At 45.8% G+C, this 20,914-nt stretch overlaps 6 protein-coding genes across 6 annotated transcripts; all 6 read left to right on the top strand.

Moving 5' to 3' along the window:
* Window positions 1-93: 93 nt before the first annotated feature.
* On the top strand, window positions 94-1,670 carry DEU56DRAFT_833010 (uncharacterized protein). Its single transcript, XM_041354636.1, has 2 exons — window positions 94-544; window positions 597-1,670. Exons 1-2 carry the CDS (start codon window positions 388-390, stop codon window positions 1,334-1,336), a joined length of 897 nt encoding a protein of 298 aa, XP_041203100.1. The 5' UTR covers window positions 94-387; the 3' UTR covers window positions 1,337-1,670.
* An 896-nt stretch (window positions 1,671-2,566) lies between these two features.
* On the top strand, window positions 2,567-3,872 carry DEU56DRAFT_904522 (uncharacterized protein). Its single transcript, XM_041356674.1, has 9 exons — window positions 2,567-2,849; window positions 2,906-2,954; window positions 3,006-3,146; window positions 3,202-3,267; window positions 3,320-3,388; window positions 3,434-3,516; window positions 3,579-3,675; window positions 3,737-3,744; window positions 3,794-3,872. Exons 1-9 carry the CDS (start codon window positions 2,589-2,591, stop codon window positions 3,824-3,826), a joined length of 807 nt encoding a protein of 268 aa, XP_041203101.1. The 5' UTR covers window positions 2,567-2,588; the 3' UTR covers window positions 3,827-3,872.
* Window positions 3,873-5,933: 2,061 nt separating this feature from the next.
* On the top strand, window positions 5,934-7,020 carry DEU56DRAFT_873688 (uncharacterized protein; the record flags this gene model as incomplete). The annotated part of the gene is made up of 6 exons (XM_041355879.1): window positions 5,934-6,024; window positions 6,070-6,275; window positions 6,334-6,596; window positions 6,764-6,862; window positions 6,896-6,904; window positions 6,957-7,020. The coding sequence occupies 6 exons, from the start codon at window positions 5,934-5,936 to the stop codon at window positions 7,018-7,020; spliced, it is 732 nt and encodes a 243-aa protein (XP_041203102.1).
* Window positions 7,021-7,155: 135 nt separating this feature from the next.
* Window positions 7,156-7,323, top strand: DEU56DRAFT_714526 (uncharacterized protein; the record flags this gene model as incomplete). Its single annotated transcript, XM_041347561.1, has 1 exon — window positions 7,156-7,323. A coding segment is annotated over one exon (168 nt), but the record flags the coding sequence as incomplete, so codon positions are not given.
* An 8,423-nt stretch (window positions 7,324-15,746) lies between these two features.
* DEU56DRAFT_697219 (uncharacterized protein) lies at window positions 15,747-16,397 on the top strand (the record flags this gene model as incomplete). The annotated part of the gene is made up of 2 exons (XM_041347249.1): window positions 15,747-15,936; window positions 15,988-16,397. Coding segments are annotated over 2 exons (600 nt in total), but the record flags the coding sequence as incomplete, so codon positions are not given.
* A 1,809-nt stretch (window positions 16,398-18,206) lies between these two features.
* Window positions 18,207-18,628, top strand: DEU56DRAFT_692671 (uncharacterized protein; the record flags this gene model as incomplete). The annotated part of the gene is made up of 2 exons (XM_041347165.1): window positions 18,207-18,464; window positions 18,509-18,628. Coding segments are annotated over 2 exons (378 nt in total), but the record flags the coding sequence as incomplete, so codon positions are not given.
* Between the last annotated feature and the right edge of the window lie 2,286 nt (window positions 18,629-20,914).

Consider the following 20,914-nt stretch of genomic DNA (forward strand, 5'->3'; position numbering starts at 1 on the left):
CCTTTCATCCAATATTGGTCAAGTCTATTGTGTTACATTCCCGGGCTTGATCAGACGAGCTTCGGTGCTATACCAGAAATACAATAAACACACTCCCAAATTTGCCATGTCGTCCCCGGAAATGGGAGAGCATGTACGGCAAGCAAAGACGAGGTTCCCTCGTTCTCATCCAAACCCTTTTTGTTTAAGAGCCGTATGAATATGACACGGCTCTACAGCGACTCCTCCTCATCCACTGGGTCCTGGAGTCCCTTTGTCAGTCACTGGACTTACCTGCACTTGTACCTATCTTTCTGTAGCGTCTGGCACCTACAACCTCGCCCTACACCCGACTATCTGTAGCACATCACACTTTAATATCCAAACTATCATCAGTTAGCATCCGTTATGGCATATACATACCCTCCCCCTGAACCTCGCACCATCCCACCCCCGACAAACAACACCCTGTCGTCGAAGGAGCGCTCTGCACTAGTGCGCTCGACCAAGAAGATAGGGCGTATGCTCGGAGATATCCCACGGTTTGTCGATGATATTGAAGATCGTGCGTTTATTGTTCTTTCCACTCACAAACATAATGCTGATTTGAGGCACAGAGTTCGTCATGGTGACGCCTCCAAGACCACCCACCCCAGCTGGACCCTCTAAAGAAGACACATGGAGAAGTCGTAAACCGACTCACCTTCCCCCGCTTATGAAGCTTGCTGGTGGCATTGCGGTAGACTCCAATTCGCCGCCTATGCCCCTCCGTACTGCACCCGCACGGCGCGCCAGTACCGTATCAACTTCCTCTAACAAATCTTCTATTCAAGACCAGCCTCTCACTCCATCCAAGGAGGCTGCGCATCGGCGCAGCAAAATGGAACGGCTACGAAGGAGGCTGGGTGAAGAGGTTCCGATGGAAGCCGTTTTCCCCGCCACGCCTGGCCTGAGGACAGCTGTCCCACACACCGCGAAGCCTGAACGCTCGCGTAATCATAACCGCTCGCGGTCTGTGCACCCTTCACATGACGATACTGTCACATTCTCGATAGATCATCACACTGTTGTCCTGAAAACATCCACACGAGCTAATCACGCTCACTCACCTCACCCGGGCCGTTCCCACCATCCGCACAAATCCGCACACCGCCCGCCGCCATTGCCTATGACTGGGCTACCACCAATGCCCATACCCAAACATTCCCGCGTTTCGGATGAAGCGGGGCTATTGGGCGCGAGGGCAAAGACAGCGGCAGGCTCGAAAATGGGCGGTGCAGAATTCAAGGCCGCAAGACGTGCCAAACGGGAGGGCTTCGGTGAAGTAGAGATGGTTGGTTTCATGGGTGGCTTTTAGGCCTTACTCTATGCTCTTAGGGCCACCACCGTGTGGCCATGGTGGATATATGCGCATGATTTACTGCATACGCAGTGCCCTCGTGTGGAGGAATTCTATGCTTCGGGGATCTCGAGGTTTCGGTATGTTGATCTAATATGTGGGTCTTGGTATGACTTTATGCTGTCTGTGTATGCTGCAATCACTTTCTCCGTCATGACACTACGCACTACATACCACTGGGCTGGACCCTATACCGACCGACGACGTTGGCGTCAATGATGTTGTATCTGTTCTTTCTACATTATGTTAGTAGGCTTAATATTTGCACGTACTTTTTCCTCACCTTACGATTCGAATGTGCGTGCATATGTACGCTTGGATAAGTATTCGATCGGAGCAAAATATTGGTGTGAAGAGTGAGGAGCGGGAGCCTGGCACTAGCGCCGCCTAGTAGTAGCCATCTTCTGGAGTCCGGACGCCAGTTGAGTTGACGCGTATAACCCCACTGCACAGAAACTCCTCGTCATTGTAGGAGGAGGCTACGCCCGAGTCTCCCATCGCAACTGGTTCGAGTTTCTTCTCGAATGTGACGGCACCTGAAATCAGTGACTTCCAGCAACTGGTCGCGCAAGATGCATAATTCACATTAGAGAGAGGGGGAGATTGTTTGCGTAGCTTAGTCAGCAGCGGCTTCGTCGGGCGTTGCCGCACTCATGATCGATGGCGACAATTTCACCAGCAAAATCATTCAGCCCAAGCGTCATCATCGCGGGCCTCGTCAGAGGCATGCTTGTTCTTGGGTTGCACCGCTCCAATATCGTCCTGCACCACGGGTACCAGGCTAGTGGCCGGGCTCAAGTCAATTTCAATTAGGCCAGCACCGCAGATCATTCAAAAGTTTCCCAGAACGATGTGCTGGCACACCACCCACTCCCCCGAGTCCCCCCAAAGTACTTTACATTTACCCAGAAATCTCAAATTGCCGTCGACATCGTTATAGGCAATATGCAGCCTTAGAGGTCGCTAGGCCTCTCCCAGGGAACTCTGTTGGGGCGGGTAGCAGCCGGAATGAACTGTGTCAGCTTCAAGTTGTATAAATTTATATTGACAATGCATGCCGCTTGACTCGGGACCTCGAGGCTTACTAGCCATCTGCTCTCGTCTTAATATGGCTCGTTTGATTCCCGTTGAGTATGAGATAGAAGCCTTATAATAGGTGCGCAAGCGGCAAGAGCCGCGTTGCGCCAGGTTACGCCGAATTGCAACGTTCATGTCTATCTCAAAGGGTATTGCATTGATCACTGGGTCTGCTCAGGGAATAGGTCGCAGCATCGCTCTGCGGCTTGCACGGGATGGCTTCGACGTTGCTCTCAATGATTTACCCAACAAGGATGCCAAGCTGGACCTGGTAGCGACTGAAATTGAAAGTCTTGGGAGACAAGTCTGCGTCGTTCCCGCCGACGTTTCCGTCGACAAACAAGTCAAAGAGATGGTTGATCACGCTGTTTCAAAACTTGGTGGATTGGACGTCGTTAGTCGCTCTTCTTATCTTACCAGACGTGTTCTCTGAATGTTTTATGTGTACAGATGGTTGCTAATGCTGGAATAGTGCCAACGCTTGCCTCGCTTGTATCATGTACGATCTCAGCTTAGTCGACAATTGACGTTTTCTCATGTCTTCCACTAGCAACTGCAGAGTCATGGGACCATACGTTATCAGTAAACGCCCGTGGACCTTTCCTGTGTTACAAGTATGCTGCTATGCAAATGATTGAACAGGGGCGCGGTGGCCGAATCATTGGTGCGAGCTCACTCCAGGGTAAAATGGGTGCGTCATTCGGATATAAATTTGCGTGGGTTTTCTTATCCAGACGACCGGATAGCCTTGCCCTATCACTGCTCTTATGCGGCGAGCAAATTTGCAGTTCGAGGGTTAACTCAAGTTGCAGGTAATGATTGACATCCTCGCATGGGTTGCCTTTGATAACGACTGCTTGACAGCTCTTGAGCTTGGCCAATATGGCATTACCGTAAACGCATATGCTCCTGGCTCAATACAAACTCCTATGAGTAAGGTTGAACCAATTTTTGATTTCCAAGCTAACTCCTAGTTAGACAAAGACAAGATGGATGAGTCTGGGAATTCGGATGTTACAGGACTTGTCGATGATCCTTACTCGAGGAAGTGGATTATGTCGGTGAGTATAGCGCGGCAAACCCGATCCAGATAATGCTTATTTTCTTCACAAACCTCGATAAGTTACTTCATAATGCTCCTATCAAGCACATTGGACAGCCTGAAGACATAGCTAGCATTGTAAGCTATCTCGCATCGAAGGAAGTGCACTTCATTACCGGTAAATAGCTTCATGAATCATTGAACCCGTCTCTTACTCACGTGGCATGTGTTATCTCCAGGCCAATGTGTAGGTCAAGTTGGTTTGCTGCATACAGCTGATCTGAGTTTGTTCCCAGATTTCTGCCGATGGGGGAATCAGCATGAACTGAGAAGACGATGTAAATGATTATGTTCTTACTCCTCGCAGATGTTATGGTATGATTACAACAATAACTTGAGGATTTCCCTCCTGAACTGGAAAGTGGTGTCGACTAAGGCCTTAGCATTTCAAGTACTGGCAAGTGGTGTTGTTTGCCCATGTTCCCCATGGTGCTAGCCCAAGTCTAAGAAACTTCGAGTGGGAGTCTGAATGAACATAAATCTATTTAGATGAGCCTATGTAACATGGTGATTATGTGAGCTGTGAGCTGGCAGAATGTAGTGCTAGTGTTTGGTTGGCAAAAAAAAAAGTGAAGCCTGCAATGGACATCCACAATATCCGAGTCCACACCGACTCAGGTTCCATGCTCGAAGGCCCTGGTTGGCAGCATTGCAAGAAAAATGAGTATATTAGGATGCCAGCTTGCAAGCATGCTGAGTACCTGTTACGCTGAAGGTGTAGACTCAGGTAAGAACTCTGTACTAAGTCTCAGCAGAGACAAAGATGATGCAGAGGTTTGTTTGTTGTTATCGTTGGTGTCTAGACTTGGTGACAAGAGTCGTCAAGTAAGGACGAGGCTAATGGTATCGATTGAGTATAGACACTAAGACGAAGAGTCTTGAGTGAAATCGTATACAAGAGCGATCTTGCTCAAGGAAGGTCTATCAGAATACTGAGTAGATTCAAGTTAGAGAATACAAGACAGGCTGATCGACTACTTATAGGTAAAGACGACTTCAGGGCAAGACTACCAAGGTAACGGTAAGGGTACAGGGTACAAGATAAGAGATACGAGATAAGACAGTGATCAGAGATGCTATACAAGAAGGTGATGGGAACATCATAAGGCAGTACAGGATAAAGGAAAAGATAGGGGGGGGGGGTCCGGTCCGAAGTATGTTATCATAACAGTACTGAATATTGGGAGTAAGTGAGTGCTGCAAATGATTCTGTCGATATGGATGATGGACAAATCATGAGAGCAATCTTCATTGAAAGACAGTGCCACCATCGTGACCATCCACATTCCTGTGAGCTCGTCTCATTCCTTGGCAATGCGGTGGAACATCCACCTGGCCTTCCCAATAAGTAAGCCTTATTAAGCTTGGTGATTATGTGTGTCACCAAGTTTAATTAGGCTCAGTTACAGTAAACCTCCAACACCAGCGATAAATATTGCCCCAAATACCTTTTTACCTTGCAGCTCCTATTACCTACCCGCCTAAAAGGGTAAGTACTGTTCCCCGCCCTCCCCAAGTACAAGGCACTTCCCGTAGCCTCCCCGCCTTATCCAAATCTTGAACAACGGCGGCTTCCCACGCCCCTTCTGCTCTTACTCTACACCATCAACATCACTGGGCAGTATAGCCAACGATCACCGACAATCCAAGTTGCTGGCTGGTGTCCTAGGCACTCTGGCACCATCCTATTCCATCAAGCAAGGTGCTTGCGCTCCCACTATCCTCCTAGATCTCACCCGCCTGCCCAATTGCCATCCTCCTCATTTCTGCCACTCTCAGATCACCCTCAGATCACGCTATCCGACATGCCACGTGGGCATGGATCTTCCAGGCTGAAAGGCCTTTCCAAGTCTATCATTTCACATAGTTTTAGAAGGCGGCATCGTCAGTCACATGTGTTGACAGCTGGCAAGCAAACCCAGCGTGTCGAGGCAGCTGGAGCGAGTTGTTGGGCTCTAGTTCAAGGTATGTAGTATTTTCCTTGCTCTCTATCACCACCATACCATTGTTTTCCCATAGAGATGTCGTCTGAGGACCGCGAGATGGTTGAGAACATGATCATTGATTATGGTATGGACATTGAACTACAACCATACTCTGCCCCCCCAGGTGAAGAAGGTTTAGACATGAGCCATGCTGGAGGTGAATTTGAGGTGTTTGAGGGACTCACCCATGAAATTGCTGGGATCAATGGATAATAAGTGTTAGTTTTTTCACTACCTGCGCTATCTCAATCATATGTGGATTTGGAGCCACTATGTAGACCCACACACTCGCACTGATCACATCGAAAATGAAACGAACCACTGGAATATTCAAATGGACTGCCTGGTAGAGGCCTATTTAGACTACCGCCACTGTGGCTTGGAGGATGGCATGCCCAACTGCAATGAAATACCTGCACCTTCACCATCCGATGATACTCAATGTGTTTCACTAAGTGAAATTGAACTTATTGATATCTTTAGTATGTATTGACTGCCTTGTTGTTTGTCAGGATTGATTTGAACAGGTCGAAAGCGCTCTTCGCTTCAATTGCAACCCTTTCATTTATATCCCAATGAGGCTTTGGTCTATCACAGTTACATTGGATGTGCACCAGTGTATCCAACGGTTGCTATATCTCTCTGTACCCTTGCTGCATACCGCCAAATGCGCTGTGTGTGCCCTTTATTTGGGTTTCAAGCACAGTGTAGAGCTTTCTGTTTTCTTCATGATGTAAGCACTCTGTTCGTCCGTGCAGTTATGTAACTTATTATGACATTTGACTTGACAGATCCCTTATAGGCCTTACCTCATGACACAATTATCTTCTGCCTTCAATGTCTATTTGAAAATTCTCCAATGTGTTGACCAACACCTTTGCATAGCCCTGAAATGTGATACTCCGAACTGGCGCCTTCTAAACTCCCGCCCCACATGCTTTTACAAACTCGACGATGAGCCCAAACTTGAATTCAAGTGGCTTGTATCAGTCGATGGCAACAACAGCCTGAAGAGATGGGACAAATGCCCAACTCGATTCCCGAAAGGCTTGCTGTGACTTTTGGGTTGATCTGGAGTCTGTGGACAAATTCAGTGGCGAAGTCAGATCACAAGTGGTAAGTGTTGACTAATTCCATGATCATGTTCTCATCAGTCGTTTAGGCAGAAGAAGGCTATAACATTGAGGATACAGGAGTTGAAACCAACCCTGCCCCGTTCAGTTGTGCAGATCAGTGGAAGAACACTGGTCCAGAAACTCGGAAGAAGATGTTTTCTGTGTTCGATCAATCAAGAATCTTCATTGCGGCATGTCACCATCGGTTTGTGCTTCTTGCTTGTGATATGATCTGAAGTGGAGAATTGTGAATTCGTGTTTGCTAATCAATTAAGTTTCATTTATTTTACTGATATTAGGGCAAAATACCCACTTGCCATCATCGACAAACTGCTTACGGTCTATGGCAAGAATGGGGCATGAGCATATGGTATAGGCTGTGCCTTTATGAAGACACTAGGTAATAGTACTATAGGGCCATGAGCGCAAGACCTTGGATTCTGTCTCATGGTTGGGGCCTTTCATGGGCACACCCACAATCACATGTGTCAACTCGACTGGCATCCAATGTACATTACAGGAACTGGACACAGCGAAGGAGAGGGCTGCGAGCACGTATTTTCTGCATCTAATGCACTTGTGTGTGGTACCCGACATGTAAGCACGTTCCACCGGCATCAGACGATTGAACAACACTTTGCATTTTGGAATGATGACAAATATGCTAACCGCATACATGACACTAATGTGCCTTAGGCAATTTTCTGTGGAATCACTACCACGAAGCCCTCAAATCAATCGAGATCCTGTTATGATAACATACTTCGGACCGGACCCCCCCTATCTTTTCCCTTATCTTGTACTGCCTTATGACATTCTCATCATCTTCTTGTATAGCATCTTTGACCGCCATCTTATCTTGTATCTTTTATCTTGTACCCTGTACCCTTACCATTGCCCTGGTAGTCTTGCCCTGAAGTTGTCTTTACCTATAAGTAGTCGATCAGCCCATCCTGTATTCTCTAACTTGAATCTACTCAGTATTCTGATAGACCTTCCTTGAGCAAGATCACTCTCGTATATGATTTCACTTAAGACTCTTTGTCTTAGTGCCTATACTCGATTGATACCCTTAGCCTTGTCTTTACCTGACGACTCTTGTCACCAAGTCTAGACTCCAACAATAACGATAACGAACCTCTGCATTATCTTCGTCTTAGCTAAGACTTAGTACAGAGCTCTTACCTGAGTCTACGCTTTCAGCGTAACAAAAGATTCAAATTTCCCACCGGCTCCTCATATTTTGAGGGCCAATAGCCAAGACGTCTTCATTCCTAGGAGAAGAACCCGACGACGTTGTCCTCACCTCTGATAGCTCATCCGAAAGCTCCGACAATATCCCAGTAGAATCTACCCCAAGACAGTTCTTCCCTCCTCCACCAAGAGGGCTATTTGTTCCCCAAGAACACCTGTTGCCGGAGCCCCACCAGCTCTACCCAGATCATCTACTCCGATTCCACTGAAACCACCGGTACCTCCACCAGCAGGACCATTAACCATGTCAAAAGTCCCTGAGCTCAAGATTGGTTCTCCAAAAGACTTTAATGGCGACACATCCCAAGCAACCAGATGGTTGTTTAGCATTAAGGCTTATCATTACGCCAATGCCGATACCTACACCGATGACAAGAAGAAAATTATCACTGCACTCACATACATGACAGGAGGAACTGCTGCACTTTGGGCAGAAACATTCTACACTACTGCATTTAGCGGATCTACTCCCTCCTTCAGAACATGGGCTGACTTTGAGAAAAACTTCACAACCACATTCCAATCCATTGACGTTTGAACCAATACTTTAACCAAGCTAGAAAACCTCAGACAAACCGGAGAAATTGCCGAGTACATCACAGAGTTCAAACTCCTCTCTGCATTAGCCACAGTTAGAGAGGAAGTCGCACTCAAGTACTTCTTCAAAAGAGGATTAAAAGATGGATTGAGGAAAGCGGTTCATAGAACCTCCAAAATCCCAGACACCATAGAGAAATGGTACACCACAGTAACTCAGCAAAGCGCCAATTGGCAGATGGAACAAGCATTCAGAAACACGAACAGGAACACTGCCCAACCAAGAAGAGGATCTGGGAATCGTTCCAATCAAGGACGAAACCAACCCAGACCCACATTCCATCATCAACGTGATCCCAATGCAATGGATGTGGATAGAACCTTATCCCCCCAACAACACAATGACCATTTTAAGAAAGGTCTCTGCTTTAACTGCTCTCAGCAAGGACATCGCTCCAGGGATTGCCCTGAGAAGAAAACCAAGACTAGGGCCGCAGGAGTGCCAGAAGGAAAAGGGAAAGGAAAGGGAAGGGCTAAGAACCCTGATGATGAAACTGATGATGAAGATGAGATGGACACCAATCGAGCAGATTTTTAAACAGAGGACCTGTATCAACGTCAGACTCCTCCCTTTATGTGCTGTATACTAAAACTGTAGGACGAGGCAATGAATTTCGTGTTCCGGTGACACTCTTCTCTACAAAAAGCGCGAAAACCGTTGAAACCACCACCATTATTGATTCTGGAGCAGGAGGCTCTTTTATTGATAAAGACTTCATTAAGAAGCATAGAATTAACTCCCACGAACTTCGAAAACCTTTCCATATCACCACTGTGGATGGAAGTAATTCGAAAGCAGGAATGGTGTCCCACTATTGTGTCTTACCCATCAGACTTGACAAAAGATGCATGTGGGGAAAATTCAACATTACCCAACTCTCTGCTCGAGACAACATCCTCCTTGGAAAACCCTGGCTTTCCACCATGAACCCAGATATTGACTGGACCAAGAATATGATATCTCTTCCTCCTTCACCTTGATCCAAACTCGTTGAAACTGAAATCAATCTTGAAAGGAAGAAAAACCACGTATCCCCTTTCCTTTTCAAAGCAAAGAAAGCGACTATCAAAGAAGAAGAAACTAGGGTTTTTTCCCCTCTCAAAACACTCTCCAATGAGAAAGAACATTGTATCAAGGAAATCAAGAAAAGAAAGAAGAAGTCTAGGAAACCCATAGAAATCTCTCCTGAACTCCCCGATTTCAACGCTATGGAAGATGTATGGGTTGGAAACACCCAATTCCTTCCACACCCTGATAACATCGCAACCTATCCCCTGTTCGACGATGAAGTTTTAATTGAATACACTGCGGACGGAACCAATGTTCAACTCATCGAAAATGCCACCTTTGACTCTCCTCTAACTCGTGATGGGACCTCCAAAAGAGAAATCACAACTCAACAAACACCACTTAGAAATATTTGGATCCTTGCTGCATCGCAAGAATACACCAAAACAAGCAATAAAGCGCAAGAGTTCGCTATGGAGGATGCCCAGGCAAAGAAGAAGCAAACATTTGAAGAATTTGTCCCAGAATATCTTCATGATTTCGCCGACATCTTTGCCAAGGATGGCTTGAATAAACTCCCTCCCTCACGCCCTGGATTTGACCATAGAATCGATACCAAAGAAGGCTTTGTTCCAAAATCTTCTAGGGCTTATCCTTTATCCCCAAAAGAAACTGACACATTAAAAGCATTTTTGGATGAACATGTAGCAAAAGACTTTATCGCTCCATCAAAATCTCCACAAGCCTCTGGCTTCTTCTTCGTTGGAAAGAAGGATGGATCATTAAGGCCATGCCAAGATTACCGGTACATTAACGAATGGACCGTAAAGAATGCCTACAATCTCCCTTTGATCCCTCCCCTTATTGCAAAACTAAGCGACACCAAATACTTCACCAAGATAGATGTCCACTCTGGTTACAATAATATTCTCATCCATCCCGATGACAGATGGAAGGCCACATTCTCCACCTCCTTCGGTCTCTTTGAACCAAAAGTGATGTTCTTCGGTCTTTGCAATTCCCCAGCGACTTTCCAGGCATATATGAACCAAACCTTCGCAACTGAAATCAATGAAGGATGGCTCATTGTCTATATGGATGACATCCTCATCTTCTCTGACACCTTGGAGGAACAGAAGGAACGAACTCGACGAGTACTGAAGAAACTTAGGAAAGAATCACTGTTCCTTAAACCAGAGAAGTGTACTTTCGATGCACATGAAGTTGAATATCTCGGCATGATCATTCAACCTGGACGAGTTGCAATGGACCCAGCAAAACTGAAAGGGATCAGCGATTGGACTTCTCCCTCCTCTATTAAAGAAGTCCGATCATTCCTAGGATTTTGCAACTTCTACCGACACTTCATCTCCCATTACTCTGATATTGCTCGACCACTGATTGACCTCACGAAGAAAGATAATGTCTTCTCTTGGTCAACTCTTTGCAAAGATGCCTTCTGGAAGTTGAAACAGTGTTTCTTATCTGAACCTGTTCTCCGTAACCCGAATCCAACTCGACAATTCGCACTTGCAACAGATGCTTCATTGTTTGCCACTGGAGCAGTACTCCTTCAAACAGATGAGAATGGACCATTATTACAGTTATCAACATATGTACAACAAACACCCCGAACATGCTATCTACAGTACGTACTGTCTACTATAGGGCCTTGCCCCAACGGACAATAAACAAGAAAACAAAAAAAATATGAGAATGGAGTGTATCATCCTTGCGGATACCTCTCCCAATCCCTAAACCCAGCCGAATGAAACTATCAGATTTATGATCGAGAACTCCTTGCTGTCATCCGCGCCCTACAAGCCTGGAGACACTTCCTTGAAGGAAACCCTCATCCAGTCATCATCTTCACTGATCATAAAAACCTCCTGTATTTCAGATCTGCGCAGAAACTCACTCAGAGACAAGCTCATTGGCAATTAACATTGAGCAACTATGACCTTACCTTCCATCATGTTTCTGGGTCTAAACTCGCTGCTCCTGATGCCCTTTCTCGCTGATCTGATCATGCTTTCTCTGGATCCGATAACGAAGATCTTATCCTCCTCCCTGATTCACTATTCGTCAATCTCATTGATACTGAACTCGCAGAAGATTTCAAACTCCTTCATGATGCATCCAACAATGCTACCATCCGCACCGCATTAGACACTTTAAATGGCATATGTGCTCCCCCCATGAAATCAGCACTTTCTGACTAGAAGTTTGAGAATGATATCCTCTTCTACAAATGATGTGCTTATGTTCCTTCCGATCTTTGCCATTGTATCCTCACCCTTCATCATGATCATCCCACCACTGGTCATCCTGGATGCACTATCACTGAATGGAGTGTGAAGAAAGCCTACTGGTGGCCAGGAATGGGGACTTATATTCGAAAATACGTTGAAGGATGCGCAACATGCCAACAAATGAAACCGAACACGCATCCTACTACCCCTCCATTGATGCCGATTTCCTCCACTGCTTCCCGCCCCTTTTCGCAGGTCTCAGTTGATCTTATCACCGACCTCCCTCCATCCCTTGACTTTGATTCTATCATGGTCGTGGTAGACTATGGCCTTACGAAGGGGGTAATTCTCTGCCCTTGCAGAAAAACGATCACCGCAGAAGGAGTTGCACAACTCTTTTATTGAAAAGTATTCCGCAGATTCGGTCTCTATGACAAAATCATCTCAGATAGAGGACCACAGTTTGCCTCTAAACTTGCAAAAGAACTCAGAAGACTCCTTAGCTATCAGGTTGCCCTTTCAACCACTTATCACCCTCAGACTGATGCCCAAACCGAACGAATGAATCAAGAGCTTGAGACTTACCTCCGGATATATTGTTGAACAAACCCTAATGACTGGGCAAAACACCTTCCTATGGCAGAATTCGTTCATAACTCCAGGAAGGGCAGTGCCAGAAATGCATCTCCATTCTTCCTAATGATGGGATATTGTTAAGACCGTGTTCAACGGGTCGGACCGGAGGGGCTTAGCTTCAGCTCGTGCGCTGCGCTCTTTACCCGAGTACGTGCCCCTAATTTACAGGGGGTTGGATATCGTCGGCCGAAGGGTATAGACGGGCCGGACGAGAGAGAGAAGACTACCCGAGACTTCGTCCGGGTAGAAACTAACAAGGTACAGACTACCCGAAGGTAGAGGCGGAGGTATTTAGCCTTAGGGATATATTCCCAAGGCTCGGAGGATCGGACTAGGATAATAATCCCAAGAGCCGAGAGGACACGAGGATTGAACAGAGTCTAAGTTAATATTCGAACTGAGGAAATACTACGGGTTACAAAGGGTTTATATACTGTAGTGTATCCGACGGGTTTCCGGCCGAAGCGCAGTCTTCGGATCAGAGGGCTATGTAGAAAATGTACTAACGGATATGAACTGCTGCGGACGATCGAGAATGGAGCCGGAGATTAAATGAAACAGGAGGGACAAGTTAAATGAAAGGAAAATGAATAGACTAACGGACGGATCAGAATGAACCCGGATATTAACTGTCAGAAGGATCCGGGCGTATAGGGGCATCAAGAAGCATATACAAATGGGGACACGGGGAAATGAATTCTAGAATGGAACCGAGAGAACGGACGGACCGGACCGGACGAGAAGCTTCAGGTATGGAATATGACAGATATGAACCTTGCGGTTACCCTCACACTTTCCCTGACTCCACTCTTCCAGCCGCAGAAGACCGCATCAAACATCTTCAGAAGATCAGAGAAGAAGCCCTAGCTTGCCACAGCCTTGCCCAGCAGCGAATGGCTGAAAGATCTCATGGACAGAAGTACGAACCATGGAAACGTGGTGATAAAGTTTGGCTTTCTGCAGCACACCTCACCACATGACTTCCCTCAAAGAAGCTAGCCCCCAAGCGATATGGCCCCTTTGAAATCACAGAAGTCTTATCACCTATCACGTTCAAATTGAAATTGCCGAAAACATGGAGAGTTCACTCCACATTCCACGCTTCTGAGCTATCTTCCTATCAGGAAACAGAGATACATGGTCTGAACTTCACCAAACCACCTCCTGACCTTATCAATGGAGAAGAGCATTATGAAATTGAAGCCATTCTCTCACACAAAGGAGCAGGCACAAAATGTCGTTATCTGGTATCTTGGGTTGGATATCCTGAGTCTGAAAACTCTTGGATCCATGAATCGGAACTTGAAAGCGCAGCGGAGCTTCTGGATGCATATAAAAAGAGACTCAAGCTCATCTCTAGAGCATTAGGCCTCTAAACCTACCTTGATCCGAAACCATCATGTCTAGCTCCTCCACCTCCTCTTCTGGTTCTGACCGTAGCATCACCAACTTCTTCGAGAACAATCCCTTCACCCACCCTCAGACCACTGGCCAACATCAGGCCATGTGGGAAGCCGTAATCCTTGACATCCAGTATGCTATGAGGCTTGATGCCTACATAGACAGGATCAACGACAATACCCTCAAGGAACTCATTATCATCTTCCGAGCAGCAGATGCTCTCACCCCTGCAGCAATGCAATTCCCATCAGATACAACCAGAGCAAGATTAAGAATGCAGTCTTGAATGCCATTCAGCTAAGAATCGACTTTGACGATGCAATCAGAAGGATAGAAGATGAAAACGAGTTTAATCCTCCTCCTGAATCACTCATTGCGACATTAAGACACACCACTCCTAGCCCACCCCCATCCTCTCCTTTCGTCGAGAGTGATGAAGAAGCAGGGGAATTGAGCACTCCACTCTATGTACCATATACTCCTCCCCGCCGGCCCAGACTTACTACTCGTTCCTTGGTCTTTCCCCACCCAATACACCTCCTCCCAAGGTCAAAGAAGACCAGCAGCTTCCAATTGACATATCTCCGTCCATACCAAGAACCCCTACCCCTGAACTTCTGCATTACTCCCTGCTACAAGTAGCAGCTCCTATCCCTCTTGCACAACCTTCCGCTGCACTTATCCAGACTATGAACGATCCTGACAGCAGGATGGACATTCTTTGCAGAGCGCAAAGACTCACTAGGATGAAACCCAAGCTGCTCTTTTCCATGGGACTTCCACTGAGCCAACACCGTTACAAACACTATGATTTTGAATCTGAACCAGGCTGTACAACTGCAGTGGAGTACTCCCTCGAGATTGCGCAGTACGAGGCAGGAGAAACGACTCAGACCTATCCCTTCAACTGTGTTTGTTGCACTTGCAAGAACTGGGGACACAAACAGAAGCATTGCAAGTGTTATCAATGTCGCATCTGTGGCAAATTAGCCCCCAAACATCTTACCATATTCTGCCCTCTCCTTAAAGGCCAGAAACTTCTTTGTCATGGGAAGTCTTCCGACAGATTCCATGGGGAATTAATCAAGCTTGAAGCTGCCTTCGACCATGAATGTGCTCGTATTGCAGAGGAACGTGCAGAGAACGAACTCAATGCAATTGCAATGTTGGCAGACATGGACGTTGACCCCATCTACTACGCTAATCAAGACAATTGAAGTTGGTGACTTTGAATCCTAGAATGGGAGGTAATGTTACGATAACATACTTCGGACCGGACCCCCCTATCTTTTCCCTTATCTTGTACTGCCTTATGACGTTCTCATCATCTTCTTGTATAGCATCTTTGATCGCCGTCTTATCTTGTATCTCTTATCTTGTACCCTGTACCCTTACCATTGCCCTGGTAGTCTTGCCCTGAAGTTGTCTTTACCTATAAGTAGTTGATCAGCCCGTCCTGTATTCTCTAACTTGAATCTACTCAGACCTTCCTTGAGCAAGATCACTCTCGTATACGATTTCAAAGGAAGCATCTAGCTTCTGTCACAGAAGGTCAGGGTCAGCGGAGATCAAGAAGTGTGCATCAAGCATCGTGGTGAATCGTGAAGAGGTGATGGTTGTGACAGTGTGACGAGGTGAAAGGGTGAGAAAAAGATAGGGGGGCCATGTTACTGTAACAGAAACAGCCTCCTGCGAGAGATCAGTTTTGCATCCGCTATGTAGAAACCCTTGACGAACTAACCAAACGAAGGTATGTACTTTAAGTCATTTTTTATGTAAATATGTCTAACATTAATGATCTCAGAACTGATTGGCATGCAGCATGTGAAGCTGCTAACAATTCCCTTACAGGGATTGCAGCTAGCAGCTTGCAGAAGATTAACGAAGCACTTGCACAAGCTCGGATCTGTGTTGATGCTTTGTATGTGAAACTGCAACATGCCGAAGTGCTGGTGGTGCATGTTAAAATTCAGCTGGCTGTGGAGTCACAATGGGAGATAGGTGGCCCAGAATACACCCAATTCAAGACAGAGGCATGTCTGGGCAAGTATCGCGCTGCACTTGACAAGCTGGAGCACCTAGTGGTCATGCAGTTATTCGAGCTTTCCAAACTTTTGATGTCAGGGACAGGTGAGTTGTTCATCAGTACCTATCTGATTTCTCCACTGATTTAATTTTTAGGGTACAAACTATGTCAGCAGATCAGCAAGGCTTTGCAACAGTGTTCTGAGGCTATCCGAAACACAATAAATCAGTACAATATCCAGGCTCTCGCTCTCAATCCCCCATGCCCAAAAATTTCGTGGAAAGATATAGTTGATTATAGTTTTCTTGGCGAGTTTGATTTGTTACGACATTCACGTGCCGGCATTTGCATCAATGATTGGGCTAAACCAAACCATCAGGAAGCTACTAATAAATTTGTCAAGTTACGTCATGCTCATGAAGAAGTCGAGCAACTTAACATTGAAGTTTGCCGCTTACACACTGCAATTCACGCTGAAGAACTCCAAACCTCTGCCGTTATCGACAACCTGCTTCTTTCGGATCCGAGACTGGCTGCTGAGCTGCAGCGTCAATGCCGTCTGCGTGCTGGCGTCAATGCCGTCCATCGCTATCACTTAGATCGTATTGAGTCCCTTGCTGGATTCTCAGGCATCAGGGGCATCGGTGTCCGCATGGCTCCCGACATCCCCTCCACCTTGCAAGTTTCAACATCCCTCGATGTTCTTGCAGATTCAGGTAAGCTTATTTCTCCTTGCACGGTTTCTGTGCTAGTTTATGTCCATTGCTTTCACTTAGATCATATTGAGCACCTTGCTGGTGGGGGCATCAATGCCGCCCACATGCAGCATCCTTCATTGGCTCCCAACACCTCCTCCGCCTCACATGCTTCAAGATCTCTTGATGTTCATGCAGGTTCAGGTAAGGTTATTTTTCCTTGCATGATTTTGTGCCAATTTAATTTAATTTACAGCTGCACTACAGAATGTTGACGACATTCATGCAATTATCACAACTGACAATGCTGATATAGATGCAATCGAACATGAGGAGCACAGCACAGCGGTGGAGGATATGGCCTATTTTTTAAATTCTATCACTGACTAGTTTACTCGCGTTGTGCACCTTTTGCATGTGTTACGACTTGGATATTTCTTGCGTAACTGATCCAATAAAGGAGTTCAATTCAGACATCTGAGGTTCTTCCTCTAGACAAAGTTCGAGTATAGGCTAGCCTCTTTACAAGAGCTAGATCGGAGTCAAGTATCTTCCTCAGAAGATAGTCAAGTATCAGATAGAACCAAGTAGATTCAAGTTAGAGAAATACAAGTGTAGCTATCGCGGTATTTATAGTGAACAAGAAGGGCACGGACCAAGCCGACTATGGAAGTAAAGGAGTCAAGAAGAACATCAAAGAACTATCTTGAATGTTCATGTGATGCATGTTGATAAGCAGTCAGAGATAACAAGAATAGACGGAAGTATCTAGAACGTTCATGCAGAGCATGTTGATAAGCAGTCAGAGATAGCAAGAATAGATCAAAGAAGCGTGATGATGGGAAAATGATGGGGCCACTGTAACAGCATGTAGTGTAGTTATTACACACATTTGAATGCATCATATGTTTTGAGATCCCCATCCACCGCCCCCAGCAACTTGCATGATCCAATAGCCCCCACTCTATTTCGTGGCCGCAAGAACGTCCCACAAGTGATAGTCTTCTGCATCATTTTTAGCGCTACTAATGAACCAATCTTTCATACGGAGAACTCATTTCTTCACCCTCCACCCCATAATTCTAAATTCGAGCCAGCAGGGCCTGGCCCGTCTCAGCCCGCCACTCAATGTGCACAGTCTAAGTGTCATGATCAAGCAATGATAAAGTACCATGCACTGATATCATAAACCCCTTTCCCAAATCATAGTCCATTGAAGTACTTGGTTAACTTTCATTGTGAATCACTGCATGGGTCGCATTTCCAATCAGAAAGTCTCCTTTTAAATACCTGAAATCTTGCTGAACAGTTTGGAACTTCAAGTTTATTCGAGCCAACATCCTAAATTGGCAGCACTGCATCTTGCCGCTTGCGCACCAAACATCAAATACATTTAGTAGTAGTAGCCTCCTGCACTCTCAGATCACCCATTGTCAATGCTACAAGCATGTCCAGTGCTATCTTCCAACTTAGATGCATTGATCATGGTCAACACTCCTACATTATACTCGCAAACAAGGTAGAGTCCACAGAATTCAACTTTTGCACTCCATATTATATAATGCTTTCATTAGCCCATTTACGTTCAAGTACAAAGCATGCTTGTTACGTCTGCAACCGTTTTCATGTAGTCTTCAACATCCATGCAGTCTCAAACTCAACCACAGGGTTCATACACTTTCACAATGTCTGTACTCAACACACTACATTGCTCAACTTTTGGACAAGGCTTTAGCAACAATGAATGCCAGGCCACTGCCAGGGGATTACTTCGGCACAATGCTCACATTGACAGCACACATTATCATGCAAGGACACGTGGTGGTCTTCATCCCTCCTACATAGCCTTTCACTCCAATACTCAAGAGCCCGAGCTGGGAAGATCACAGACTCAGAAAGAACTTGTCAAGGCGACACTCCAAGATGTAGTTGATGCAGTAAGTGAACTTATTTTTCCCCTGCTAAATCTCACACTCTTTAGATTGCTATGCAGGACTGCCTCGATGGTGGTATATCCCTGTTGATTCGGTGTGCGGGCTCTGGAGTATCTCCAACTATGTCGCCGGAGAAAATTCCTCTTGAGCTGTACATCACACCATGAGAGCTGCAAGAAGTTCCTCTACAGATCGGAGGAGATGTTGCTGTGCTTGTGCAAGCATTCACTCAAGAATTTATGATGCTGCATCTCCAATGTTTCGCTAAGCGCTGTGCTATCGAAAATGTCAAACCACCTCAGTCTTGTAAGTCCAACTGTATTTTCTCTTTTTCCCCATCACTAACGAAGCTCTGAATTTCCTGCCACTCATATCAGTACAGATGGACCATGGTACCTTCCAGGGCCTCTCGTGGCTACTGGGGCTCACATTGCATGCTCTGTGCAGGCACCAAAAACCTTTGAGGAGAATCTGAAAACCTCAACAGCTGCAGGTCCAAAGAAGCCGGCATCTGCAGCAATTTCTGAGGCAATCCAACTGGCGGCAAGTACTGCAAAAGACGTGTTATCCCTATGTTCACACATTCGACAGCACCAACCTGCAGACATCTTTGTTGCCGATAGAGACCCTGGCCCTATTTTTTCAGTTCAGTCAGACTCATGATGGTGTAAATTTTAGTCCTCCGCTTATTAGCATCGGTCCCAATACCGATGCTGCTCTTGATCGGTTCAAATTGGGAGATGAACTTCTACCCAAACTTTGTGTGCTTGTTGGGACTGTGTGAAGTAGTTGTTGGGATCTGACTTACGAGCAGGCTTCTGTCTTGGCGACATCCCTTCTTGCAGACCTTCAAGGTGTGCCGTTCAACCCTGAAATTGTGAAGGTTTGTAATTTGATTGTGGCTGCACACCTGAGCTAATCATTCACTAGCGCAAATTTTCTCTGCTCTCCGCCATTTTGAAGTGCCTTACCATTCTAGTATTTTTATGCGCACTTTACCTCTTTTGTCTGTTTATTATTTTGTAGATCATGAATAATAAGCTGGCAGCTTTTCACTGTGGCATTGTATCTGTTGGATCCATGAACATATTTAGCACTTCTGAACTTTGTGTACTCAGATGCTAACCTGTTTTTCCATCTCTTCTCATAGACAATGGTCTCACAGTATCTCTACACCAACAAGAGCAGTGCCAGGCGTCGTGTTCAGGTGCAGCAGCCTTGCATCTGTCCAAAGGTTATCCTGAGCAAAGAGGCCCGTGCTCTTCTCACATCCACCCAACATGCCAAGTCTCGTCAATTTAAAACTGCCCTTGACGAGGCTTGGTGTCAGATTGATGAGGCTACAAAGACCATTGCCGCGTCCCATCATAAAAGTATTTGCAGTGTACAGAATGAACTGTACATCAGTCATGGGATCCTGCAGTCCAAGTGGTCCAAGCTGAACACATGGAACACGTTCTGTTGGGAAAAAAACCAGGCCAGCAAAAATCGTCAGTTTCGTTTCTCCCTCTCACTATATATTGTACCTGACATATTTCTACAGGCAACCAAGGCAGAGGTGCGCTACAACAGCTCATTTGCGAGCATAAGGAGTGTTCAAGCTCCTTCAGAGTCTATATCTTCCACGATGGGGGACCTTGATCTGGGGCATCAAGATGCCTGTGTTGGAGCTAAACATTTAGGTCCTGTGGAAGCTGATACTGCACGCCCCAAACCAAAACCAAAGCCCCAATGCAAAGCCAAGACAGCTGATAATTAGAGTTTAAAAGTCCGGTTGGGTCCGGTCTTTTGCCTTATTTGGAGGCAACCGGACCAGGACCGGTTGCCTGATTCCCACAATATCAGGCAACCTTGGACTGGACCTCAAAAGACCGATATTTTCAGTCTCTTGCAGTCTTACAACCGGTTTTAGACCGGTCCCTGTCGCAACCGGTTGTACTCCTTCCCACGATTCCAATGGTCTACTTTTTGTAGTAAACGGTTAAGATATGAGCAAGATATGAGCATTATAAAAAAGGGTTCCCAAACTCCGCCCTGCATGTGAGTCAAATATGAAATGTCATTACTATGCTTGAGTTTCTTGACGAAATATGTGCTGCTAGTTAAGGCAATTGTATAGCTAGTCTTAACTTTTCAATAGGGTAAGATATAACATTGATATAAGCTTGACAAAAAATCGTTATCAGGCTTGTCTTTGAAAAATAAAATTTGTTATAAGGCTTAGGTGTCTTGACGAAATATGTGCTGCTAGTCAAGGCGACACTATAGCTAGTCTTATCTTGTCAATAGAGTAAGATATAAGCAAGATATTAGCTTGACAAAAAATCGTTATCAGGCTTGTCTTTGAAAAAAAAAAGTAAGGCTTAGGTGTCTCAATGGTAATTGTAGTCCTAGTCTAGGCAAGTCTATAGCTACTCATATCTTGTCAAACACTCAAGTTTTGGGTACGTTAT

This window comes from Suillus clintonianus (assembly GCF_016758775.1).
Source record: "Suillus clintonianus strain FC179 chromosome Unknown DEU56scaffold_120, whole genome shotgun sequence".
In the NCBI taxonomy this organism is placed as follows: domain Eukaryota; kingdom Fungi; phylum Basidiomycota; class Agaricomycetes; order Boletales; family Suillaceae; genus Suillus; species Suillus clintonianus.